The following is a 27,217-nucleotide window of genomic DNA, read 5'->3' as shown; positions in this document are numbered from 1 at the left end:
CCAAAAGGGAAAGGGAAGGCAGGGATCTGCCAGCAATAGCAGCAATTTGGGTATCACGTGAGGAGGATGTGCAAGATGAAGTCACCCCGTGCTGCTGGACTGGGGTAAGGAGACGAGGCTGAGGACAGAGCACTGTGTGCAGGGGAGGCACCTGAACCCCCAGCAAGGAGCCCATGCTGGCAGGACTGGCCTCCTTCCCTCCTTCTGGAGACATGGGAAGAGCTGCAGAGACTCACACTGACAGCCAGGGGTCTTTCTTACAGTCTAACACATCCACAAGCTTGAACTGGCATTAAAAAAACCAACCCAGAGCCATTCTGCAATCAAACAGCTTTTATTGAACTCTTTGTATTGTACATTTGTCCACATCTGTGCAATAAACACGGCTCATAGTGGTGATTTCTCCCAGCTCCTTGAAGCATAAGAAGTCTTCCCTTTTCCTTAGTTGACACTACACAGTAAGAAAAGCTGCTGGATGACAGGGGACAATGTCAGGAAACTTCTGACAATGAGCCTTGTGTGAGTTTTATAGCAAACAGAAGTTTTCAGAAATGAGCTTGGTGGGCATATGAGATTGGTCTGGCTGCTTAGAGGAACCCCTGCTAGCCAGAGTTCTGGAGTCAGCCACAGCTTGTACAAGAAATGGGAAATAACACTGGACATGACAATGAGAAAATGAACCTTAAGTCATTGCCTGGTAACTGCTTGCAAAAGATTTTACAGATTTTACTGAATAGCTGTCTTCAGGTGAGAAAATAAAAAGTATTTTTGCAGAGCCAACATTAGGACTGAGAATCTCCTACCGTGACAAACAAATAAAGCATAAATTGTTGATAAAAATATCCCTGTGCAAAATAGTTTTCAGGTTTAGTCAGTGCTTGCAAAAGCAGCAAAGGTAAACAGAAGATGCAGGCACTCACTTCAGAAAAAAAAAAATACAGTTGTGTTCAGGCTCTGGCCTTCAATTTCAGGTAAAAGACTGAACAAACTGCAGTGTCTTTCTTGGTCTTCAGAGCATTTGAAACAAAGACAAGCCCAGCTTTAATCAGCCCTACCACAACTAACCAGGACCAGGCCAGCAATGAGGTTCTCAGACATGCAAGAAAGCATCACATTTAGAAACTCGTGCAGAGGAACTTCAGCCCTGCTGGATTCCCTGTCCCCTCCTCTCTGCTGCCTTCATCCCTGCCATGGGAAAGAGCTCTGGAAAGTTTTTCAGTTGTGCAGCAACTCCATTTATCAACCCAGCTCCTCTGGTCTCACCATGCTGCTGCTGTGGGTAAGAAAAGCCTTCTCCTCCCTGTGCCACTGCAGAGAGGAGACAGCCCCTGCTCTGAGCAAAGCCCAGGGGAGCAGCTGAATTCTTGGGATCCTTTGGCTTACTTGGGATGCTTTAGACTCCCATCCCATGTTCCCCACCATTTCTAACCACCCCCTATGCCTCAGTCCACAATACTGCCAGTTTTCATGGCACTATGGGGATTCACGTATGAACAGTGATGCAGAAAAACAGATTCAGATTTTTACACTTCTTTATAACTGACTAATTTGCTGCCCCACCTTTAACTCCCCCCTTGTGCTGCTCTGAAAAGCAGCTTTGGGAACCTCCTCCTACCATTCTCATGTTTCTTGCTGAATTCAGTTAGGTCAGGACATGGAGCTTTGACAAGGGAAAAGGACAAACCTCAGCTACTCAAGCACCTCCCTCCCTGCTGCTGTCAGCAAAGGTCAGATGGAAAATGGGGAAAAAAACCCCATCAGATAAAAGCCAGTAAAGTTTTAGCAGTAATGCTAAGACCTAGCAGCAGTGACAACTACAACTGCAGAAAGGAATTCACCACCCTTTAGAAACTTTCAGTTACTATTGAAGTTGTACATTTTCAGATTTATAGTAGTATTTTTCCCCAGAGCCTTGGGGAAAAATTGTCTTAAATCTTGAAGAAGTGTGTGAATTTAATGGCAAACCACAGTTTAAGGCAGGGATGGGTCACTTGCCTTCAGCAACAGCCCTAATCTGAAGGAGCAGCCAATGCAGGGCTTTTCTCCTGGAATGAGGACTACAGAGTAAGAGTACCTGAACAAGACTTGAAAGAGTTCACAGCTCCTGACAGATTATCTTTTGCTCTCCTAAAACAGTCACAATAAAAAGGGACTCTGAGATAAATAAGAGGGTGAGGAGGGAAGAGGAAGGTAACAGATGAAACAGCATAATTTAAAAAAATCTTTGGGCAAGATGCTTCATCTTAACTTTTAAATATACTTTTACTTGTGCTTACTTATCAGGACACCATTGGGAAAAACAAATAGGTCTGTCATGGCAGGGAAAGCTGGTGCACTGTGTAAAACAGTGTCACTGCTTGTTGTTTGTCACTTCACTGCCATGCTTCTAACTCACACCAGCTTTTCCTCAGAGCAGAGCAAGCCTCAGCTTCAGCCCTGAGGATTTTTTATTCTTTTACAATGATGCCACCAAAAGGGAAACCCTCCTTTCTTCTCCCCATGCCCCAGTCCCAATTTTGTCTCCACACAGGTAATACCTAACTTAACACTAAAGTAATATTTAACTTAACACCCTTAAATAGGAGGGGGGAGAAAAATCCAGAACTTTCCAGAGCTCCCTTGGGCCTCTGCTTCAGTAACTCTTTATTTCAACACATTTTATGATTCTAAAACAACATTTTGGAAAGCCAGCCTTTAGACATAACGAGTAAGGAACAAACCAGTTAATTTAGGCAGCATTTTTTTTCACATACATATATATGTATATGTGTATATATATAGGTAAAAAAATAAATTGTCTTGATAAGAAATATTGCTTAGCCTGATTAAGAAACAAGTCCCAGAAGCTGGGCAATACAGCAAGACACATTGGTGGGATAGCTAACACTAGGATAGCTAACTGCTTATTTTTAGAATTAAAAAAAAAACCAAACAAAAAAAACCCCAAAAACCAAAAAACCCCAACAAAAAACCCCAAAAACATTCTACTTAAGACATAAAGCTGATTCTTTGTTAGAGGTTGCAGAATGTTGAGGAGGCTCCAGGCTGCTGCTTGGCTTTAGTTGGATTTCCTCCCGCGCTCGCGCGCGGTCACGAAGTTCAGGAGGTCGATGGCTGTCACGATGCCAAACACCATCTGCCGCTTGCTGGAGGAGCCATCCGAGTGATCTGCAGGGAAAAAAAGGGAGTTCTGGCTCCAGGAGGCACAAACACACCCCCTTCTCCTTGGTTTTAGTGGCAGTGTTTGTAAAATCGGGGGCTGAGCCTGGAGCTGTTGGGTGATGCTGGCACAAAAAGCACCTTGGCCAAGAGTCACGGAGCAATGACGAGGATTTTCAGCTCAGGAAAGCTCCTCATCAAAAGGGACACTGAAACTTTATGGAAGGAAGAATAAGGAGCCAGTGGATTTATTTTTCTTGACACAAAAATTCCAACCAGGCCCTTTTGTTATGAAGTGTATTTTCCTCAAACATTAATTACTCGAAACAGCTGCAAGTGGCATTACCCCACTGGAACCAGGGGCCACTTGAATGGCCCAATGGAACCACATTTTGAGGAGGAAATGTGACACAACCATCTTCCTCCATCCCTGTCAACCACAGAATAAAACCCACAATGCCCCATTTATATCCAAAAAATATACTAACCATTTTGTCTTTGCTGCACTGACAGCACAGGTTCAAGTGATTTTCTCATTGTGAGCCTAAGCCTTGACTTGGGAACCAAGTGGCCACATGACCCTTTATCAATTGTCTAAATTCCAGTTCCTGAAGTCTGCCTGTACTGAGATGTTTAGTTTACTTTACTTCTCTACTCGGTTTTTTCAGTCAGCTGGACTGTCCTGGGCTTTTTTTTTTAATCTCTATTTCACTGCAAACTTCCAGTGAGATTCCTGGTTTATAAATGGTCAGCTCAGAGCCAAGAGCACATCCTTATGGAGATTATCAGGAACAACCCCAAATGAGTTGGCTTTTCTTTTTCCAGTTATTACTGAGAAGCTGAAGATTTAAATTTATCTGGCATGACTTAATATTGTTTTGAGTCTCATTTCTCAATGTTTGTAACTTTGCAAAGTTGTCTGCTATTAGGAAGATTGAACAGGACAAAGTATTTTTCACATATAAGAGTGATAAACCTCAGATTTGAAGATTTATTTAGTCTTACTAATCCTAGAATGGTTTGGGTTGGAAAGGACCTTAAAATAATATTTTTCCACCCTTGCCACAGGCAGGGGCCCCTTCCACTACACCAGGTTGCTCCAAGCCATGTCCAGCCTGGCCTTGAACACTTCCAGGGATGGAAATTAGGCTTAGTAGCACAAATTTAGACAAAGAATGAGGATTTTTCTTCTTCAGAGCTCACTTCACACACTCACACTCTCACTTGCTCCTTGTTACCACTCAAAGATTTGCTCTCATGAGGAACAGTACTTTGTACTCACATTGAATTTGCTCATGAACCACCAGAGCAAAGTGATCTATTTCCAGGATGTGAGAGAGTTTGCCCAAGTTGTCTTTCAGGTTAATCTGAGGAGAGAGTTACAGAACTTGAATAAAAGAGCCCTTTCCATTTTTAGCAGTCAATAATTCCCATACACTTTATACAGAACTAAAATCAATACATCAGCATTTGTGTACTTCTCCCATCTGAAGCACCAGAAAACACCAACAAATCAAGGCCAACTTAAAAGATCAGTTTTCTTTGTTTCCAATTTCCAAAAAACCACTAAGCACAAGATGAAGTTATTCCTTCTGGTTCTGTAAACATAATGAATTTAATGAAGATCTGAAAAGTGCTAATAATCAAAGAAGGTCAAGTATTCCATGTGTCTCAACAAAAGAGGTGACTATAAAAGACTTTATATTTGGTGATTTTATTCTAAAAATACTGAAAAAGTGAACTAATCATGCTGCAAATCATTGTGAAAGTGAATATGATCTGCAAAGGTAGAAAAGCCCAAACAAGCCAAAAACAAAACCAAGGGTGAAAGATTACTCAGCTTACACAGGATTCAGGTGTAAATCAAGGAACAGAGATTTAATAATTAATTTTCTTTGTGAATCTCAACTTTGCCAAGACTGAGCAAGAAAGCACCCTGTGTGAACTCTGAAAAAAATACAGATATTTCCAAAACACTTCAGCAATCACCTGCTGCAGTAATTTCAAAAAATGCCTGAAACTGTTCAAACATGAGTTAACAGATAAAGCAGCAGCTCCATTAACCAGGTGAACTCTCCCCAGCACCCACCATCTGACATCCTTGTATTAAAGGAATCCACATCAAAGAAGAGTCCTGCACTGCAGGTTCAAAAAGCCTCTCTGTGAGAAATAAATGCCACAGCATGAGCAGCTGGGCTGCACTGGAACACAGAGCTCTGCCTCTGACTGGGAGTCAGAGGATTCCAGCAGCCTCTGTATAAGACACCTGCTATAGTCCAGACTGAGGAACCAATCCTTAAATTTGGGGGCCAGGAAAGGAATGAGGTGAGAAAAATGCCACATGGAGTCACCCCTCAGTCCCAAATCTGCCTTCAGGGACTGGGCAGGCTACAAATAACCAGGACAAGCAGCCCCTTGGCAGCACTGGGACAACCATGAAGGCATAAACATGCCTAGAGATGCTCAGTGGAAATTTAACAGAACCCCCACAGAGTTTTCACCTGCTTGTTCAAGGTCCTTAAACATTTTGCCCATGTGTTTTCCCACATTTAGGCTTTGTTTTTAAACTTACTAGGTCTCTAGGCAGTGACTACACTACACACGAGTGGGAACCCAAACCACTGGAACTAACATCTGACTCTACAAGGATGGCTCCTCCCTCCACTTGCACTTTTTTGGGTTGGCAGATTATCCTGTGACTGGTGTTTCAAATCCCCAGAGCACAACTGTACCTTCAAAAAAGCTCTAAACCTTCTGCTTCCATTCTAAGAGATTATCATAAAGTAATTGAGGTGATCCTACCAAAGCAGGCTGCCCATGTTATAAAATCACAGAATGGTTTGGGGTGGAAGGGACCTTTAGGATCATCCAGCTCCTCTGCCATGGGCAGGGACACCTCCCACTATCCCAGGTTGCTCAGAGCTCCATCCAGCCTGGCTTTGAACACTTCCAGGGATGGGAAATCCTCTCTGAGCAACCCAAAAAAGCCAAAAGACCCATCTTTCCAAAATGTACCTTTGCCCTGGTTTGCAGGCTAAGCCTCTTATGTGATGCAAACTGTGGTATCCCATGTAGGATATCAGAAGTGATTTTGGTGACACAGGTGATTCATTTTCCCAATTTCACTCATAAGCAAGCCAAATCAGCTTGACTAAAGTGGCAAGAAAAGCAAAATCCACAACACTTCAGAGGTTATGTGCATTCCACCATGTTTCTCCATTAACCCATCAATTCAAATGGAAAATGACCATTTTTAGTTAACATGTCAGCAGTACCACAGCTTGTGTCACTCCCCTTCCAGCCTCCACCAAGAAAATACCAGAAATAAAGGGAAGATAAATGGTTAAACTGTTCTTTACTAAAAAAAGCCTTCAAGCTGCCCATGGCAAGAGCCACAGCCTCAGAAGTGCAGAGAATTGGCTGATGCAGCCAACACCAGAGCAGCCCCAGAAACCATCCCACGCCACCAGCCCCAGAAACTCCTGAGGTGTCCAAGTGAGGGAGAACATGAACTAGGCAGTTGTGTTACGCACCACATTTCCCCATGATGCTGGATTATCTGTCTGGGGAGGAAAAAACAAATTTACATTTGTCCATAAAGAACCAGCACCCTTGGGTGGCTCACAGGTTGAGCAGAAGGATTAAACACACTTCCAGAACACAGCACTCAGTCTACTTTGGGACAGTGTCAGAACTTAAATCCTGGTGAAAACTAAGTGAAGCATTTTTAAAATAAAATTCTGTGCTCAGAAGAGCTGCTGGCATGGCCCCAGGTGAACCTCACCCAGCCTGTGCACTGTTAGCACACCTACTCCAGTACTTGCAACCAGAGAACCAGGAGCTGCAGAATACACCTGCCTACCTGTTGAAATTGCTTGTAGATTACTTTTCTGACTTCATCAGAAGGCTTAACTTTTCCAACAAGCAGTGAGGAAAGCATGTTACCCAGGGTAACCATGCCCAGAATCACCCTGGGGAAGGACAGACAAGACAGGGATAAACAACACAACAGCCTCAGGTGCTCCTGTAGAAAAAAGCATCCACTCTCAGCCAGCCTGGAGCAGTCAGTTCAGCTACTTCAGGGTAATAATGCAGCATTATTGATGGTACACTTGGATTCTGTGTGTCTGCAGGAGACGGAGTAGAGCTCTCAGAGGTTCTGGGGACTCACACACCAGGTGCTGCAGGTCCTTCTGAGCACCAGGACCTTTTCATCTCTGCTCCTTGCAACTGGAGAGAGCTACCTGCAATCTCAGAGAGCTTTTGGAAAGCACAAACTGCTCCATTTTTTTTTTTTTCACACTCTCCTCTGTCCTTTTGAAAGGTGTGACAGCCAGAGATAAGGTCACCCCAGTGTGGCTCATTTCCCTTCTCCCTGTGAGGATCTACAACAATTCACCCCTCAGGTCAGCACAACTGAGCAACTCCTCAATGCTCAGCCTGTCTGCAGGAGGGCTGAAGGGTGATAAGGCACATTCCAGCTTGCTGGGGACACCCTGGTTCATGGGGGTCACTGCAGCACTGCACTGTAACACAGTGTGCTGAAGGAAGCTCTGACAGACATGGGCACATTTGGGGTTGGTTGTTTTAAATAGGAATTTTTGCTTTCTTTACGTTCACCTGGTATTATTGAAAGAAAATAAATTATCCTGCAGAGACACAGTGAGTATATCATAATAATCATTAGAATGATGTGAAGGGTAGGACAATCCTGGCATGAAAACACAAAGCCCAGCACTGTTGTGGTCAAGGGAACATTTCTGAACTATGTTAATAAATAAAAAAGGATGGGTGAGAGGACACCTTTCCATTATTTCCACCTCCCAGTACTACAAGCATTTAAGAGACACCCCAGAGGACCTGGTGAGGGAAGTGAAACATATGGATGAAGAGTGATATATGTGGACATACCCAGATTCATCAACAACTGGTACCTGGTCGAATCCCTTCTCCCGGAGAATTTCCACAGTCTTTGCACAGGTAACAGTTGGAAGCACAGTCAGGGGGGCAGAAAGACTCAGCTCCTGAATGCTGATGTTCCACCACCTGGGGAGGGAGTGAAAAACAAACCCATGTAAGTCTTATGGAGAACACAGAGCCAGCCCTTCGTGCACAGTGGCCTCCAGCACCACAGGAATGACAAAAGGCTGCAAGGCAGAGTCAGGATTCAGCCAGAATCAACAAAGCTTCAGGGCTCTCAGGGGTTATTCCCAACGTCAGAAAGTCTCTGAAGTGTGAGAAGGCTTGAAAATCAAACTCCTTTCCTCATTTCACCTACTTTCTACAATTACAGATAGTCAGTGGAGAGCACTGATCTGCCCAATTTCATTATTTACCTCTCACAGAGAAAATTTTGCACTCCTACTCAAAGACCTATCTGTATTTACCATCATTATAGGCAACAATTTAGGGAAGATTCCCTTCTAGCTATGTAGACTTGCAGTGCTTTGCACTCAATAACTCTGATTTTGGAAGGATTCTTTGCATATTTTCCTTTTTTAATTCCAGATACAACGCTTTTCATTAAAAAAACCCCACTCATTAAGTACCAAATTTTCTGCTGCTGCCAAACAACTCAAGGAAGGATATGAACTCATTAAAATAGATTTGATTAACAGCTGCAATTATACATCAAGACAATAGCATGGAAGATCAGCTAAATCAAAGGAGAAGTGTGAATTGAAATGAGCTTTAAATTAGCAGCTGCTATAAACTCAGTTGAGTAGATTGATGGAAATCCAAATGGATCTGACTGGCTTACCAGGGTTTGTTGCCAAGGTCTTCTTCTTTCATGAACCCTTTCTGAATCATCCATTTGTCACTCAAGAACTTGGACCTGCAGAGCACCAGAAGTGAAAAGCTCATCAGGAAGGGTTGAACATCTGACAACAAACAGAGACAACTGCTCACAGCTCACTGCCACCAACAGATAAAGTGCAAGTGGGAAGAGGACATCATTTGCCATCCAAGCTTAGCAGCCAGGGATATGGAGAAGAAATACTCATGGGGACAAAAAGGAATCCCACAGAAAACAAAGCTCCAACTGCATCAGCCCCTTGCAATTGCCTGGAATGGAGATGTGTCTTGTCTGCAGCTGCTGTTTGTCCAATATTGAGCTGGATGCAACATGGGTGAGGAAACTCAGCTAAACATACCATGTTTTGGGCTATGTTTCAATGTGATTGGAGAAAAACTTTCCAGCTCAGCTCAAAGCCCTGACATTTCTGCCTGCAAACCCACCCTGAGCGTGGCTGCTGCTGCTGCAGCAGGACTGGATCCTGCTGTGGGCACAGGAACCCTTCCAGGAATGGGATAACCAGTGATCCCCCACAAATAACACAGTGAAAGCAAGGTGTTTGCTGTGAGAAATGCTAACCAGTGATTATCTACTGAAATCAGAGCTCAGATTTAAAGATCCCTGCTCCATGCCAGACCCCTTTTAGACAGCTCAGAACTTGTGCCCCAAAGACATTCCTTGCTGGGATAAGTGGGTGTTCCAAGGTCTGAGGGACTCCCTGACCCCTGTCCCAGAGAGAAAAGCAGCAAGTTCCTTACATGTAGTTCCTGATGGAGTCAGGGCAGATGACAACACAGCGCTGACCCTCCTTCAGCTCCTTGGCTGCCTTCACAGCCACAGACATGGCACTGCCCGAGCTGCCCCCTGCCAGAACACACAGCAGGGGCAACACCGTCAAACCACCACGTGAGAGCCATCAGAAAGGGAGGAGGAGAAAGAACAGAGGAGCCCAGAGCGAGGAGGACAAGATCTGAAGTGGAAAGAGGTCTCTGATCTGCACAAGGCTTCAGCCTCCCACGGACTGCTCAGAGAAAGGCAGAGGGCTCCTGCCTGCTCTTACCACACAGCAGCCCCTCCTCGCGGATCATCATCCGTGCCAGGGCAAATGACTCCTCATCATTGCTCTTGTACCACTGGTCCACTGCCTGGGGAGGGGCAGGAGACAGAAACAAGGCTCTGTTTGACTCACGAAGGACAGGGGAACTGCACAAGAGTGAATTCAGCCCTGGCTCTTTGAGGGAACAGCTGCCCTACTGAGCCCGGGGTTTCCATCCTCCTCCAGATGCCAAGTGGGGTTTTTTGCAGGGGTTAGATGATCACATCAGCACAAAAGGCTCCTCACTGGAACCCTTCTGTGAGAGCAGGCTGCTGTGAGTCAGCCTCAGACAGCATCAGCTCCCTCCCCTCTTGGAAGGCTTCCCAGGGACACAGGCTCTGCTTGGGACAGTCTTAACCTTGTCCAGGAGGGGCTGGGATGCTCTGCTGGATGGTTTGGGTTTGTTGTTTTGTGGGGTTTTTTGTGATTGGTAAGTTGGAGTTCTTTGTTATGTGTCTGTATTATTTTTACTGTGTGTGCTTCATGACTGATTTTTTTGGGTGTGTTTTGGGGTTTTTTTAAGCATAAGTGTGTGCTGTAGGAAAATGTTACCACAGCATTTTGACCTGGCATTGCAGAACTAATGTGGCCAGTTCAGAAGCCTTTCAAGGGCTGATGGAAAGAACAGGAATAGTTCTGTCTGCTAACCCTTCCATTTCAGCTCAACACTTCCCCAGGTTTTCCTCTGCCTTTAATCTCAGTCCCGCATCCCAGCAGAGGGCAAAGGGCAGTAAACCAAGCAGTGAGACTTACAGATCTATCCAGCACTGTGGGGACAAAATCATATCCAATTCCTTCCACTTCATACATTGTCTTGTCAGTCTTGTTCAGTTCTTCTGGCTCAGCAAGGATGGAGCCTTCAGGATCCACACCTATAATCTGGAGGAGCAGTTTCCACTCAGGCCACCAAGACACACAGCTTTGGAGAGCAGAGCCCCTGTGAGCACTGGCCTTGTCACAGCTGCTGGTGGCACACAGCCAACCTGCTCTCCTGTTCATTTCCTCCTGGCAACATTCACCTCCCCTGGGAGAAAAAGGCTTTGCTGCTTCTGGCCCCCCTGGAAACCCATCCCACCTTCTCAGACCGATGGCCCCACTTGTTCTACACATGGGTTTTGCTTGGTTTAAACAGAAAACAGGGTTTCCCTCAGACAAGGCTGTCCTCGTCCACATGCCAGGCATCATTACAGACAACTCATTTTGTGCCAAGTGCAAGCAGATCAGTTTTATTTTCTTTACCACTCTCTGCCTGTGTAGGAAAATTCTCAAGATTGAAGCAGGATCCCGAGTTCTGTGAGGAAATCTCACACATCACACAGGAAAACACACAGGCTGCTGTGTGCAGAGAATTCCACTAAGCAAAACCCCAGAGCAGCTGGGGAAGGCACAGCCAGGGAGGAAACCCAAGGCTGCAGAGCACAGCAGAAGAAGGAACCTCCAGAGAAGGAAGTTTCCCAGACACCCCATGGCAGGATCTGAGGGTTCATCTGCTGAGCCAAACCTGAACTCTGGTCACCAGTGGGACCACAGCACAATGATTTCAAACATTGAAACCCTCTCTGCAGCCAGACCTACCTTTTAACTGAGAAACCCCAAGAGCTTCCCACAGAGAGCCAGGGCAGGCTTACAAGGAGTGGGATGTGCCAAGGGAAGCAGTTTGAGGAGACACTACAGACAAAAGCAGTGGGCTTCTCACTTACTTTGCACCCTGGACACTTCTCCTTCAGCTTCCTGGAGATGCCAGTGATGGTACCTCCCGTGCCAGCTGTGGCCACCACCATGTCCACCTTTCCTGTTTAAGGGTGTGGGAGAGAAGTGTGAAATCTCCAGCAGGAGGATGGATTGAGAGCCCACTTACACCTAAGGATTGACTTGCCTCAACAAAAAGGCAAAAAGGGGCTGAAAAGGGCAGGGTAGGATTCTGCTTCCTAGGAGCTGTGGTGAGACCTGCCTTGAAACTGCATTGCTCAATCATCATTTTCTCCAACAAGGGTGATGAAATGTCCACCAGAGGCCTGGCAAGGCACCAATCTGTGGCACTTTGGACACAGCTGGATGTGGCCCACAGAGCTGATTGCTGCAGTTTTCCTGTTCCTGTCTCTGCTGATACAGACAAGTCATTCTCTAAGTTAGACTGAGCAGCCCATTATGTTTGTTAATTAACTGAGTGAGTGCCAAGAGCATGGCAAGGCATCCCTGGGGAGAAATGTTAACACAACTACTCCCTCATTTTCATGTGAAGAAGGCTGTTTTGGCCACTAGCACTCAGAGTGAGTGTGGATATGATAGTTCATCCCTGTGTCACCACCTACAGCTTCTCTGGTGCATCCACATGACAGCTTTGTTAATTAGAAAAAAAGGATTTTTAAAAGGTCACCAATTCACACACAAAATCAATTGCTTAGCAGCCAAGAGAATTACACCCCACTAAGCAGGGGTAACTGAACAATGCCTGGGCTGTAAGGGGAAGTAAACAGAAAAAAAGAAGACTAAATCTGGAACTCATCTGGATTCTCAATTTGTGGGATGGCAGCTTGTAAAAGTGTACACAATTTAACCCAAAGTTTGTCACAGAAAGACAAGGCAAATCCTCTGAACAGTCAGTTTTAGGAAGGAGGAGAACCTTCCATATGGTCTTCACCTTCATGGAAATTAATTTAATTGCTGATTTTCTCATCAGAAGGTCCAATCAGAAACTGCACTGTTTAATAAGGCAGGTCTGGACCCCTCTTATGAGTCCCTTCTGTGCCCTATGGAAATGCCCACGTGGCTGCAGCATCACAGGGAATGTCTCCAGCAGCTCTCAGAGCAGCTCCTGAGCTGAGGAACGAGCCCAGCTCTGAGGAGAGCCCTGCAGACCAGAGGGTCCTGCTGCTGACAGTGTGACACAGAGCAGCTTGTGCTCCTGAGGACTCCTACATGAAGATGCTTCCAGTGTATTGGAGTATTTGCTCTGGGAATGCTAAAACCCTTATTTCTTCATTTGTGATCAAAGACTGACCCTATTCCATACCAGTCTACCTATGGGGCTCTTTTTTTTTAAACACCACTACTTTCTCCACCTGCTTGCAGGCAGAGAAGTCTAAAAACCAAATGGAAAAAAAAAAATCCATTACTAAGACTACTGAAATATGGTTACTCACTAACAACACACAGCACGTGCATGGGGTTTGCTTTATCAAAATCCATGCTTTTCTCATCTGAGGGCTCATTCTCCAAGCACATAAGAACAGGGCACTGCCAGGGCTCTTTGAAGGGGTTCAGCAGTGGAGCAGACCTACCATCACACTGCTGCAGGATCTCCTCAGCTGTGGTGTCGTAGTGGGTCAGGGGGTTGCTGGCATTGCGGTACTAAATAGAAAGGCAGATCAGCCAAAAAACAGATCAGAAGTACAAAAATCACATTTTGAGCGAGTCCAAAAACATTTCAAACAATCCCCAAACCCCACAGCACCTAAACACACTCTCTGCAGAATGCTTCACTGTGTATTATCTGGAACTAGGCCTCCTAAGTGACCTATTTAAGCACAGTCCTAAGGTGCCAGCACCCTCCCATGCCAAAATCAGTCCTAGCAACATGACCCCTGTGTCCATTCTTCCTCAAGGACTGCCAGCCCGGTGGAAACAGACACCCTAAGTGCTGTAGTTCTGGCAAACACCAGCTCATTGCTGCTCTCTAGTGACTGTAAAAACTTCCTTCCCTACAACGTGGTGACTGCTCAGCCCCAGCTCCAGATCTGGGGCATCTTCTCCTCCAGACACACAGTGAGAGTGTTGAACAGACAACCCAGAACACCACAGAGCCTCCTCCATGCTACACCTGCACCCCTGACACCTTGGCTCTCACCTGGTCCAGGATGTGTGCATTGGGGATCTCGTTCTTCAACCTCCAGGCCACTCCCACGTGAGATTCAGGAGAATCAAACCTGGCTGTAGTTGGGGTCCTCACAATCTCAGCACCCAGAGCTCTCAGGACATCCACCTGCAGCAAATAAAGGTGGTCACAAAACCCCAAAATACCCTCAAATGGCTCCCTTTACACTCAGCCCCAAGGCAAGAATATTTGCAGGATATTCAAAGCTTCCGCACTGTCCTCCTTCACCATCTGCTCAGCAAGGAACAGCTCACCTGGGGCACAGGTAACCACTTCAATGTGCCAGGCAAACCTCAGGCTGTCTTGGCATCTGTATTTCAAACAATTATGGGAGTTTTCAAAGTGGCAGTGCTGTGGGGATGGATCTTAAAGACATTTTCTATCCATGGCCAGTCAACTTGGATTTCTCCGGGCACTGGCAACAGCACCTCAGCAGTTTTCCCTGGCCAAGAGCCTTCACCTTTGTTGCTGAAGCCCCAGCAGTGATCTGCAGCAGGAGCTCTGCGAGTGCAAACATGTTTATCTTTCAATTCTTGAAACCAGAGGCAGCTCTGACCTTCTCCATGCTCATTTTCTCTGGCATGACGATGATGCAGCGGTAACCCTTCACTGCCGCCGCCAAGGCCAGCCCGATTCCTGCAAGCAAGCAGAGGCAAGCAGAGCACTCAGAGAGCAGCAGCAGAGCTCAAAAGCCACAGTGCCAGCCTTGGCACGCCCTGGCTTGCATCACATTTCCACCAGAGTGCCTCCAGATGGGCGGCAAAGGGGAAGTTTCTGCCTGTCGGGTTTACGGGTGCTGATTCTTGCTTGAGGTTGGCAGCCCAGAGGAAGTTTAGCCAAGGGTGGGGGAATTTGGCATGTGCAAACTGCTGGCTTTACCACATGCACATCACCTTCCTCCTGTCTCACCCACTTCATCTTCCCAGAATTAATTTGGGAAAGGAATGTGCTTTAAGCCGGAGGAGGCGAGAGGAATCACTCGGATTCTGCCAAAAGGTCTGTAGAGCCTCTATTGACTCACTTCTGCTTAAATCCCTATTTGCAATGTGCTGAAATGAAGTCCTGTCTAAAAATAAATTATTTAGATGTCGTTGGTGATTGAGGCTCTAATACACTGTGTCAGCTTGCTCCCCCAGTGAAGCAGCCTGGCTGCTGGGGACAGACATCTCATTTCTACTCTGAAAATCTCCACCTCCAGCCTGGTTCCTGCCTGGGCACCTGAAGGGCTGAGCTCAGCAGTGCTGTCCCTGTGGAAGAGAGGCTTACCCTGCTGTCAGGTCACCTCTCTGCTGATCAGGTTGGCTGAGAGGTGTGAGAGGTCAGGCTGCAGCTCCCCTGCTCCTCTGGGCACCAGCACATGCAGCTCACCCTACACAGAGACTTGCCTGTTCACAGCTGGCTCTGGTTTTGTGTGGATTGCATAGGGGAGGAAAAAAAAACCACCCTAATAATCTTTAACTCTTCCTGAAAGAGAAGCAGAACTCACACCTCAAACAACTCAAGCAGTGTTTGATATATTGGGAAGGGAAAGTTTTCTCAGTATATTATAAATAAATATGGATGCCCAAATACACAAATAAATAAGACAGCAGCAGCTTCATTAAAGCCAAAGGCTGAAGAGAAGTCATCCAGAGCTTCATTATGGTCTGTGATGAAGAAAGGATTTTGAGACCTGAACTCTAATACTTTGTACTTTCTACCACTGATCTGGAAATGCAGCAAACGTCAAAACAGGACTTTGGCTGAGGGAGAACTGGGATGCAGAGAGGATAAAAAGTATAACACATTAGCTCTCACATTCAACATACCCACTAGCCCTGAGCAGTAGAGAGCAAAAACCAGTTCTCTCAGGTTACTGTGTGCCCTGGTCTTTGCTCTTATGTGACCAAAAAAATCAGCTTTCTGAAGTAATTGTCCTGTATCTCCTTCAGTTCTGCCTTTCTGGATTCTGCGCAAATAGAATCATTTATCAGGCACTGATCCAGAGAGAGGGATGTCATGGTAAGACCTTGGATACTGGAGGAATGCAACACACAAGGATATTTTCCACTCCAGGCCATTGTTCAGGCAGGAGGTACAGCCACACTCACTAAGGCTTCAGCTGCCCTGAATGCCCCCAAAATCCCCTGATTCCTCCCAGAGCAGCTGAGCCAACAGCAGCAGATGTGACCTCCCAGTTTTCTGCTGCAGGGTGGGGAGCTGGTCACAGATCAGCTCATCCCCTGCACTCACATCAGAACAAAACCTGCCTGCCCTGTGTCTGTCAGAAAGCAGCAGTGGGTGCAAGTCCAGGGAAGAGTTTAGGAGCAGGATCAGACACCTCTTCTGAGCACTGCAGGCAGGAGGGCAGCTTCCAGCTCACCCCATGAACCTCCTCACAGGAGGCAGTGTATTAGACATTTAACTATTTCTATTTAAAAATATTGTGCATTTTATATTTGACTCCAGGGGGAATATTCCAGGTGTTTTTGACTCCCCATGAGTAGAGCAGCTTAACACAATTACAACAACTTTGACACAGGAGCCCAGAGTTAACTCCAGGCTGCTCAGATCAGCAGTGCTCTGCCTTGGCCCCTGACCTAAGGGGGATGCTCCTTCCTCCAGCCCTCCAAGGAGGAAATGTGGGCCCAGGTGGAATCTGCTGACAATCCAGGTGTGCAGGGGCTCTGTCAGGCAGTGCTGTAAGGATGCAGCTCATCTCCCATCTCCCCTGCACCAGCATGGAAAGGGCTGTTCCTCAAACCTGACAGGAGAACCATGGCACTTCCCCAGCAGAAAGCAGGGGAAGATCCAGATTCACACTGATGGCTCAAGTTTTAGCTTTTCTATTTTCCAGATTCTGTGCTGCTTTAGTTTGTGGTTCTGAGCTTCACATTATGGGATGCTGAGCTCTGTGCACAGAGCAGGGAGACAAAACAATTCCTGCTCCAGCTGGGCACCAAGGACAAATGATCCAAACCTCAGCCCAGGAGCACAAACAGTGTGGGCTGGAGAGAGAAAAACAAGCAGGATGGGACTGCCTGGGCTGGAGCTGGAATGGGACAATGAACTCCAAGGTGCCAATGGAGCAGAACTGATCCCAGGGAGAGCCCCGGGAGCGCTCGTGCATTTTGGGACCATTTTGGGTCATTTGGGTGCAGCCCTGGCTGGGCTCTGGTGCTGCCCAAGGTGGATCCATGGAGGAGAGCCTTGAATAAATCCCTGCTTTATTCTGTAGCTCTGTCTAGTCTCTATTCTAGGTCAGCTTTCACAAGGCATCAACACCAATCTTATGGGTGCTTTTTCCCCAATAATTCCAGTCAGACTTGAATTCCTAAAGACCCTTGTGAGTCTGGCCTAGCACTTCCTTTCTTTTAAAGCAAAGAGGTTCTGCAAGTTAGCAGAACACCTTCCCATCTCTGTGGTCAGCACAGGACACTGCAGAACTGTTCCATGTGAGGTGGAAGAGGCACTGCTCCCTGCACCACACAGGCAGGAAGAAATTCCCCTTCCTCCCTGCACAGGCTGTGACCTCAAACCTGCCTCTTCTAGGAACAGCACCAGAGTATTTCCCCCACCCTTTCCTCAGTCTCTCCATGCCCTACCTGTGTTCCCAGAGGTTGGCTCTATGATGGTGTCCCCAGGCTTCAGGATCCCAGCCCTCTCAGCATCCTCCACCATCCTGAGGCTGATGCGGTCCTTCACGCTGCCCCCGGCGTTGAAGTATTCACACTTGGCCACTGCAAACACACAACCAGCAGGGAGGGCTTCAAGGATTTCAGAGCTCATCCAGCTCCACCCCCTGTCCTGACCAGAGACACCTTCCACCAGAACAGGTTGCCCCAAGCCTCATCCAACCTGGCCTTAAAAGCCCATCTTGCCCCTTTCCCCTTGCCTTCTTTGCCCCTTCTCTTTTCCTGGTGAGTTCTCCAGCCAAAAAAAAGTTCTGATCAAACTGAAGTTTCTCTCCAGAACTTCCAGCATTAATCCCTTCATCCCCTTCAGGACTCTGATCAGAGTCAGTATCTACAGTATGGCTGGGTTTAAAAAGCCAACTAAACAAAAAAAAAAAAAACATTCACTGACAGTTTCACCCCTTTAATCATTTTCAGTGATCTTTAGTGATAACTGCAGGGCTACCTTCTGCACACACTGATGAATACTCTGAATAGGAAAAGCAGTCAAAAACTTCAAACAATTTCTTTAAATTCAAAAAATTATTTTCTACTAAGAACATTTAGGGTTTTCTACAGAAATGGAAAAGCTGCAGGAATTGTTCTCATGAGGTACAAACCCAAAGATGTTTTAGATCACCAGATCCTAAAACCCAGAAAACTTGCCAAGGAAAACCAGGAATTTTTCTTCACCATTTCCTGCCAATTCCCTGGACTCCTGTGGCCAGGTTATATGACACTACTAACCCCATCCACCCAAGCTTGTGAAACAGTCTTTGTAGTTTGTTCTCTGCCTGCAGCAACTCACAGAGTTCACACTTGAGCCCAAAGTGCTTCCCAATCTTGTTGATCCGCACCAAAGGTGTGTTGCCAACTTTATTCAGGATGCTGGGCAGGATCTTCAGAGGCTCTGGCCTGGCACAGACACAAACAAAGTCAGTGTATTCACAGAAGGGTCACACAACAACCACACAGCACTTACTGCTTTTTATTTCTCCTTTATCAGGCTGGTTATTTTAGCTATTTTACTTCAAAGGAATATCCATTGGATACAAACGCACAACATCAAGTCCTTGATCCAAAACATAGATTAATCAGACCTGGATTCGTGCTGAAAATCAGCATATAAGGTAACACTTACAGGGTGGTATGATGATGGGGGGAGGCAGAGAGGGGCTTCCCAAGCTTCCAGGTGCATTTGCTGGGTGTATCAGGGCGGATCCACTGCCTCTCCTTCTCATTAGCCTTGCAGTTCTCAGCGTCCACCCCACCAGACACTAAATATTTGGCAGGTGCATGAGGGCATGAGTTTGTATCTGGCTTCTTCTGGGAAGGAAAAGTAGGGATTTCATTCTTGGCGGAGGGAGAAAGAAGAGAAAAGGAAAAAAAAGGAAAAAAAAACTGAGTTGATGTTTCCATGGTACTGTGAGGATGGGGAAGTATTTCAGCATCATCTTGGTTTCCCAAATCCTTATCACCAACACAAGAACCTGCACTGCAAGTTTGGGAGCAAAAGCTCACCACAGTGCTCTACACAAAGATAATTTAAACACACATGTGCTCACTGTAACCAGCTTCCACAGACACAGGACTATTCTCATGGGAGGCACCTCTCCCACTCCCAAAAGCTCTCAGAAATAAAACCTCCCCATTCCAAGCAGGCTGGAATACAGCAAAACTGCTTGGTGACTAATTAGAAAACTCTGCCAGAAGACTCTGCATGGCTGAGTGGTCACAGAGAACTCTTCCAGAAAGGTTTCACCAGCACTTTCCTCCACAGCAGCTCAGAGCCCCATCCAACCTGGCCTTGCAGCCTCTTGGTCTTGGCCCTTCCCTGGAAAGTTCTCCAGCCACAGAGCTCCTGATAAAAATGTAAGTTTCTCCCCTTGTTCAGCCTGTATTTCCACTCCAGTACTCCCAGCATTAATACCTTCAATTTATTACATTTTTTATTTATTAATTCCTTGAATGGGGTTGGGGAGAAATCCAAAACTTTCCAGAGCTCTCTTGGGCCTCTGCTTCAGTAACTCTTTATTTCAACACATTTTATCATTCTGAAACAACATTTTGGAAAGGCAGCCTTTAGACATATCAAGTAAGGAACAAAGCAGTTAATTTAGGCAGTTATATTTTACACACACAAACACACACACACACATATATATATATATATATATATATGTAAAAAATAAATTGTCTTGATAAGAAATATTGCTTAGCCTGATTAAGAAACAAAGACACATTGGCTGGACAGCTGACACCAGGATAGCTAACTGCTCTCCCAAATCCTGGTGATGGAAAGATGAGCAAAGAGTATTCCACAAAGAGCTGTCAGTACCTTAGAGACAGGAACAGGCCTTTCTGATGCAACCTTCTCCATGGTTTTTGCTGGGGGTGGTGGCACAGAAAACAGGATTTTCTTCAGGAGAACAACTGCTGTGGGTCACAAAACTGGAATCCTCTTCAAAGCTGCAGATCATACAAGTTAGAAGGAAAAAAAAAAAAACAAAAACACACTATCAGGAAACTCTCTCACAGGGGCAACACACATCTTTTTCATAGGGAAAAAAAAAAAAAAAGAAGCTGCAAAACAAAGTGAAGATGACTTCTGTAAACAGGATTAAAAAGAAATCATGCAGCAGAGGTATTGTGCAGGATTGATGGAGGGTGCCCTGACCCTGTCCCTCCTGCATTTCTTAATCTTCCCTCTGCCCTATCCTCCACAGTAAACACAAAACATCTTTTATCAGACCTTCTGCAACTCCAGGAGCTTGAAAGCCACAAAAAGTAATAGGAAATACTTCAGTTCACAGGAAATAAGAGTCCCAGAGACACAAAGGGTGAAAGGGCTTCATGGTGCTGTCCCCAGAAAAACCTGTACACAACTTTGGAGAAGGCTTTATCCAGGAACAGAGGCCTCTCCACCCTCGAGGAGAGCAAAATCTCACAAGTTCCTACCCAAAATTAATTAGTATTGCATGCACAGTTACAGTGATGCTGCATAAAACACACACAGCAAACACTCCATACTCCTAGCAGCTGTTAGCTCCAGAAATTAGTAAACACAAAATATAAAGTTCATTTCTCCTACCAGCTGCTCACAGAGCCTGGCTGCTTCCTATCAATTAAAGACAAAAATCAGGCTGAAATTTTGGAAAGCATGAGGGTTTTTTTTCCCCCTAATATTTGTTTTCTTCATCACTGTTTTGCAGAAAGGTTCAGCACTTTCCATTGCTGAATTGTGCTGGAAAGGGTCCCTGGCCTCATGCTCCTGGCAGATGCACACATAACACATATTTAAAATCTCAGAGTTGATGGCCTGGTGAGAAAACTGGAAAAAAATCTGGATCACAGCATCAGTGACCTTTAGTATTTGATCCTGCAAGTTAACATGGGCCACTGACCACTGCTGCCTCAGGCACTCCAATGCTCTTCCTGCAGGCTGGCTGGAAAAAAAAGCCTAAAACATTTAAACTGCTCTCCTCTAGGGGAAAAAAAAAAATAAAACCTCTGAAAAGATCAACTTTACACACTAAGACTTGAAATAATTTTCCTTCAAGACAAAAAGATTTCCATGCCAGCAAAATTATATAATTCTATTTAATCATGTTAATACACATATATGTACATATATAATACATATATAAAATACATATATAATAAACATAATCTATTTAATACATGACCAAGAGCAAAAATGGATTATAACCTGTCATAGATGGATCATAATCTGTCATAGACCACTGACCAGAGTTAGATTGAGAGACACAAGCCTAAAAAAGCAAAAATTCCATAAATACACAAAATCTAGCACCAACCTGTCTTTGCTACCAAAAATCAGCTCACTTCCAGTTCCAGAGAAAAACCCAGCCCTCATTTCTCTTTCTAGGATATATTCTGGTTTAAAGTCCAGAGTATCAGTGGGTTTTTTTTTTTTTTTTTTTGGTGGTTTTTTTTTCTGTTTGTTTTTGTTTGTTTGTTTGTTTTGGTTTTTTTTTTTTTTTTTTGTAAAGGAGAAGTACAGGAGGAGTTCCAGGGTTTCCAGTGAGGCACAGGCTCCCTCAGACAGCTGGCATCAAACACTGGGCACAGATAGTGACTGCCTGTGCCACAGGTAACACTGACAATATTGACAAAGTCCAGCTAAAAAGGGGACCTTGCTGCCAAAGGATCAAATCTTTGCAAAATACACAACAAAAGCAGCAAGAGTTTAGGAACAGGAAAGTGAAAATTTTGTTCCACTTCTAAGTTATCATAAAATAAGAGCACAAAACCTTCAAGAGCTTTACAACACCAGCTCTCAGTGTCTTTCAAGAGTGTACAAAAACTGAGATGAAAGAGGGAGAAATTCATTGCAATAAAAAAAAAAAATTAAGAGGTTTACATGATTTGTTCTTTGTATTGATGGCAGGACAGAAATTAATATGGCTCTCAAAAAGCTGCTTTTTGGAGCATTCCCTCTGGACTGGGCAAGGCAACAACACCTCATTTTCTTTATTGTAAGGCAAAAATTTAATAATTTACTAACAGCAATTCTCATTACTTATTGAGCAGCAGAGACTGAGAAAAAGCTGTATTTATTGCCCTCAAATAAGCTGTGAGATTCTCTCACATTTTCATAATGGCAATACTTGATGTTTGATCCAAGTTTCAATAATGGGGCTTCAACTGCACAAAAACGAGGAGAGAGACAAAAAGCTAAAACTCCTGTTACCAAACACTAACCTTAAGCAACATAATTCTTTGCTTACAGCCTTAGGTGACACAACCTCAGCAAAATGGGGTCAGATGTGGTCTAGGACATCCAAATTCCCACCCTGATCCTCCCTACAGGCCCAAAACAGCATTTTTTTCTGGGGAAGCAGGACAGGAGGATGGCAACTCTGCTTCTGTAGCTGCAGCTGAACACTGCTCAGCAGAGGCCAAGGGAGAAAAGCTGCAGGAAAAGCTGCCCATCTTCAGGGAAAAAAAAATTCTGTCAGCCTGAATTTAATTTTCCTGTAAAGGGGAACACTCCCATAACTAGTTGGGGGTGTGGGTAGAGTCTAACTAGAAAAGCCTGAGTAGCTCCTGCCATTGTATCTGCAGATCACAGAGGCAAACAAAAATTAATTAGTCAGAGAATTTGCAAAGCCACTTAAACCTAAGTCACAAAGGGGAGTGGGACAGAGGGATGAGATCCAGAAAGTTTCACGGGCAAAGCTCACACCCCTGCATCCATCTCCACAGGGAAAGTATTTCTCAGCTCCTGGAGAGCAGGACTGGGGGCCAGAGAGTGACATGCTGAGCAGCTGAGCTGGACTCAGAGCACAGATGGGTCAGGAGCTGCAGTTTCCATGGCTGTGCCAGGAGTGTGATACCAGCACTAATGCACTGCACTATTTACACACCCCCTGTGCAACAGGCAGGTCAGCTGAGGCTGCCCTGGAGCACAGATGAAGCTGTCCAACAGGCAACTGGAAGAGCTGAATCAGAGGGAGGTGGCCCCAGGGGGCTGCTCAGGCAGGGATGGGATACAGAATTCCATTCTGCTGCAGCCTGAGAAAGGGAAACCTGATGGGGTTAAGCAGGTGAACAAATGAACCACTGCAGAACAGTTGTTCTGCTCAGCCTGAGCACCACAGGGTCTTACAGAGCTGTAGGGTCTTTGCAGGTAAGCAGATGCAGCAGTGCCCATCCAGCCTTTGGAAACACCATAGCTGGAACAGGTTAAGGAGAAAGTCAAATATTTGGGTTTTTTCTGTGAGAGTGTGTGTGTCCTTGCTGCTTCCTCAGGAGCAGCCATCCCTCCTGTGCCAGGAGATATCAAGTGACCTGGGGAATGAATTAATTAATATCTGGCCCTAGGCAGAGATCCTTCAAGAATCCAAAGTCTTATTTCCATTTTCTCCCACAGAGCAGGTGAGCACTTGCACGTCCTCTCGCTGATCACTCTTTAAAAGCCAGACTGGCTCACTCATTACTTTCTAAAAGGAAAGAGGCACTTCTTTAATGCCCTCACCTCTGTAACCTTGCAAAGATTAAACTCTAGCAGCAAAGCAACTTCCATTGCTGTGGCAGTTGTTATCCTAGAAATAACAATTTCTAGGATAACTATGGTTATTCTAGAAATAACAATATCTAGAATAACTACTGTTATTCTAGAAATAACAATTGCTATTCTAGAAATCCTAGCCAGGGAGAACAGGGGAGTGTTCAGTTTGCTGTGCCCCCAGAGAAGGGAAGCTGTGCCTGCAGCCCTCACACAGGTGTCTGAGAGCTCCATGTCCTGAGCTCACTCCAGCCCTGGAGTGAACTGATAACCCTGGACTCACGTGAGAAGCATTCTGAGTGAAGACTGATGTCTTCAGGGGCACAGCAGCATTAGAGAAAAGACTGGAGAATGCTTTATCTGTGTTTTTACCTGTTGCAGTCAAAAGCTTTCAGTATTTTTTTCCCTGCTTCTAGTTCCCCCTCCTGAGCACACAGAGATGGACCAACACTGCAGCAGAGCTCTTGATCTGCTCACCAAAGCAGATCTCTGAGCCCAGCTCACCCAGCACAGGGAGAGGAGGACTCCAGGCAGGGTGACAGATGCTCAGAGATTAAACAAATTGTCCAGCAGGACAAAAAGAGGGAGCTGCTCTCTGTTTTGGACCAGGTCACTAAGACAGGCAGAAGCACAGCAGCCCTTCCCCAGCACCACCGTGCCTCCTGCACGGCTTCCCAAGTTCTGCTCACCCAGGGAGCTCTGACAAAGGCTGGCAGAGAGCTGGGCAGGAAGGCAGCTTTTGGCTGATGCACATTTTGTGGAATAGACCAGCTGCCATCACTCTGGCTGCAGCTGTGGAGCTTTTAGCAGGACCCCCAGAGCAGCCAGGAGCACGGCACCGCTGTGTGCCTGGTTCCTGTGCTCACGTGCAGGCCACAGGCCAGTAGCCAGGGGCCAGCCCATGCTAGCCACCCTGGCAGGCTGCTGTGCTGCCAGTCCCTGAGCCTGCACGCTCCAGGACAGGGGTCACTCCTGCCCCTGGCTGCCACCACCCTCGTTAGAAGCAGGCTCTGGAGTCAGGGAAGCTGGGTAGGGCAGGGAACCAAGGGCCACCAGCTGGTATGGAAAAGGATGTGAGTGCAAATCCCCAGTACTGGGCCTGCACTGGCACCTAAACCACACTTCACCAGTGGTGATCTAGCCAGAGAAGAGAAGCAGCAGGTTCTGAGCAGGTCCCAGCTTCCCAGGAAATGCCTTTTCTCTCCCACACAGGATCCCCACGTTTCCCCTGCCTCCAAGCTCTGTGTTTTTCCGCCTTTCCACAGCGCAAGCGTGGCAGAACATGGAGCTCTCACACCTCAAATCAGCAAACAGACTCCTGGCAAGGGTGAGCAGAGTGAGCAACTCTGCTGGAACGGGGCCCAGCACTCCAAAACCTCCGTGGTCAAAGGCTCTGGGATTACAGAGACACACAGCAGACTAGATAACCCGACCAGGAACAGAAGAATCACTCGTCTTTCAAGTTGTGGCTGGCTCAAGACACCGTGAGCATTATTAACACAGCTACTGAACGGCTCCCAAGGTCCTAGCCAAGTTCAGATCCCTCCCAAGTGGGGAGGGGTAATATATGAAATCGAATGTAAAAAAAAAGCTTCATGGTCCAGTGCATCAGCCAGACTTGCCAAAGAACCTTGCAGGAGAACCTCATGGCACCCACGAGAACAATGGGCAGCGAGCCCAGACCAGCTGGAGAGACGCTGCCAAGCCCCGAGAAAGACCCAAAAGGCACAAAGTCATCCTGTGAACCTGTAGGAAAAGCAGAGAGCCCAACCCTGCTCCGGGCTCAGAGGAGGCGCCCCCAGGCACCCTCCTGGGCATCCGCAGCGGAGCCAGCACCGCCGGGCGGCTCCGGGGCTCCCCTCACCCGCAGCTGCCTCTCCCTTCACTGCAAAACCAAAAGAGAAGCCCAGCACAGAATCACAGAATGGGTCAGGCTGGAAGGGCACAGTGCGGCACCTGTCCAAACTCCCTGCGCCAGCAGAGCCATCCCGGAGCACATGGCACGGGATCGCATCCAGCCGGCTCTGGAATATCCTCACCCAGCCAGACTCCACAGCCTCCGCGGGCAATCCGCTCCGGCCCGCAGCCTTCCATCGCCCATCCCCTGTGGGATGTGGGGCACGGCCACCCCCAGCCCTGTCCCCCCCGCATCCCGCTCCCGCGGATGATGCAACCTGCGGCCGTCGGGATGCGGCGGCTCTCGCCCAACCCTCCGCTGCGGCCGCCGCCTCACCCGCGCGCTCCGGACGCTGCCCAGGACACGGCCGCTGTGGGGACGGAGGGGACGGTGCCTGTGGGAGGTGAGGAAGGCGATGATGATGAGGATGATGATGAAGATGAAGGCGCGGGGCCGCGCGGGTTTAAGAGGAGCCCGCGAGCCGCGGCCCCGCCCCCGCCGCGCCCCGGAGGGGCGGGAGCGGCGCGGCGAGCGCTGATTGGTCAGCGCGGGGGCGTTGGCCACTCCCAGGCAGCCAATGGGAACGCGGTGCGCGGGGCCGGAGCGCCCGGGGATGCGCGGCGGTGTCCGGGGGCGTCCGACGGTGTCCGGCAGTGTCCGGAATGTCCGGTGATGTCCGATGGTGTCCGAAATGTCCGGAGTGTCCGGAATGTCCGGCAATGTTCGGCAGTGTCCGACGGTGTCCGGCAGTGTCTGGAATGTCCGGTGATGTCCGATGGTGTCCGAAATGTCCGGAGTGTCCGGAATGTCCGGCAGTGTCCGGCAATGTTCGGCAGTGTCCGACGGTGTCCGGCAGTGTCCGGCAGTGTCCGGCAATGTTCGGCAATGTGCGGCAGTGTCTGTCAGTGTCCGGCAATGTCCAACGATGTCCAGTGGTGTCCGGAGGTGTCCGGTGATGTCTGACGGTGTCCGGCAGTGTCTGTCAGTGTCTGTCAGTGTCCGGCAATGTCCAACGATGTCCAGCGGTGTCCGGAGGTGTCCGGCAGTGTCCGGCGGTGTCCGGCAATGTCCGATGGTGTCCAGCGATGTCCGGCAGTGTCTGTCAGTGTCCGGCAATGTCCAACGATGTCCAGCGGTGTCCGGAGGTGTCCGGCAATGTCTGGCAGTGTCCAAAGTGTCCGCCAATTTCTGACGATGCCCGGCGATGTCTGGCAATGTCCGGCGATGTCCAACGGTGCCCAGCGATGTCCGGTGATGTCCGGTGGTGTCTGATGGTGTCCAATGGTGTCCGGCAATGTCCAGCAGTGTCCAGCGGTGTCCGACAATGTTCAATGGTGTCTGGCAATGTCCGGCGATGTCTGATGTTGTCCGGTGGTGTCCAGCCAGATCGCTGAGGGAAACCCAGGGGGAACACCCAGGGTTTACCCACAGGGCCCCCAGAGACTGTGTCTGTTCTGGTCACCTCAGTTCAGGAGGACATTCGGGTGACAGAGCTTGTCCAGAGAAGGGCGACGGAGCTGGGGAAGAGTCTGGAGCACGAGTCCTGTGAGGAGCAGCTGAGGGAGCTGGGGGTGTTCAGCCTGGAGAAAAGGAGGCTCAGGGATGATCTTGTCCCTCTCTGCAGCTCCCTGACAGGCTGTAGCCAGGTGAGCCAGCCTCTTCTCCCAGGCAAACAGCAACAGGACAAGAGCAAATGGCCTCGAGCTGCAC

General features: G+C 47.3%; 1 protein-coding gene across 1 annotated transcript; it reads right to left on the bottom strand.

The window, feature by feature from the left end:
* Nucleotides 1–315: 315 nt before the first annotated feature.
* LOC110479435 (cystathionine beta-synthase-like protein) lies at nucleotides 316–26,076 on the bottom strand. The gene is made up of 17 exons (XM_021546760.2): nucleotides 25,844–26,076; nucleotides 19,918–20,048; nucleotides 18,721–18,932; nucleotides 18,388–18,494; nucleotides 17,511–17,645; nucleotides 14,483–14,562; nucleotides 13,900–14,034; nucleotides 13,334–13,403; nucleotides 11,753–11,844; nucleotides 10,806–10,931; nucleotides 10,017–10,101; nucleotides 9,715–9,820; nucleotides 8,921–8,995; nucleotides 8,071–8,205; nucleotides 7,022–7,130; nucleotides 4,442–4,526; nucleotides 316–3,168 (listed from the first exon to the last, which is right to left on the bottom strand). The coding sequence occupies exons 2-17, from the start codon at nucleotides 19,957–19,959 to the stop codon at nucleotides 3,059–3,061; spliced, it is 1,704 nt and encodes a 567-aa protein (XP_021402435.1). The 5' UTR covers nucleotides 19,960–20,048; nucleotides 25,844–26,076; the 3' UTR covers nucleotides 316–3,058.
* Nucleotides 26,077–27,217: the final 1,141 nt, after the last annotated feature.

The sequence above is a fragment of the Lonchura striata genome, chromosome 2, assembly GCF_046129695.1.
Source record: "Lonchura striata isolate bLonStr1 chromosome 2, bLonStr1.mat, whole genome shotgun sequence".
Classification (NCBI taxonomy): Eukaryota; Metazoa; Chordata; class Aves; order Passeriformes; family Estrildidae; genus Lonchura; species Lonchura striata.
This window is presented reverse-complemented; position numbering and strand designations above follow the sequence as displayed.

Coding starts and splice junctions, on each gene's coding strand:
- LOC110479435 (XM_021546760.2), bottom strand. CDS start 19,959: ATGGAGAAGGTTGCATCAGAAAGGCCTGTTCCTGTCTCTAAG. Junction 18,495..18,720: donor CCCCATCATCATACCACCCT/GTAAGTGTTACC, acceptor TGTCTGTGCCAG/GCCAGAGCCTCTGAAGATCC. Junction 14,035..14,482: donor AGAAAATGAGCATGGAGAAG/GTCAGAGCTGCC, acceptor TATTTGCTGCAG/GTGGATGTCCTGAGAGCTCT.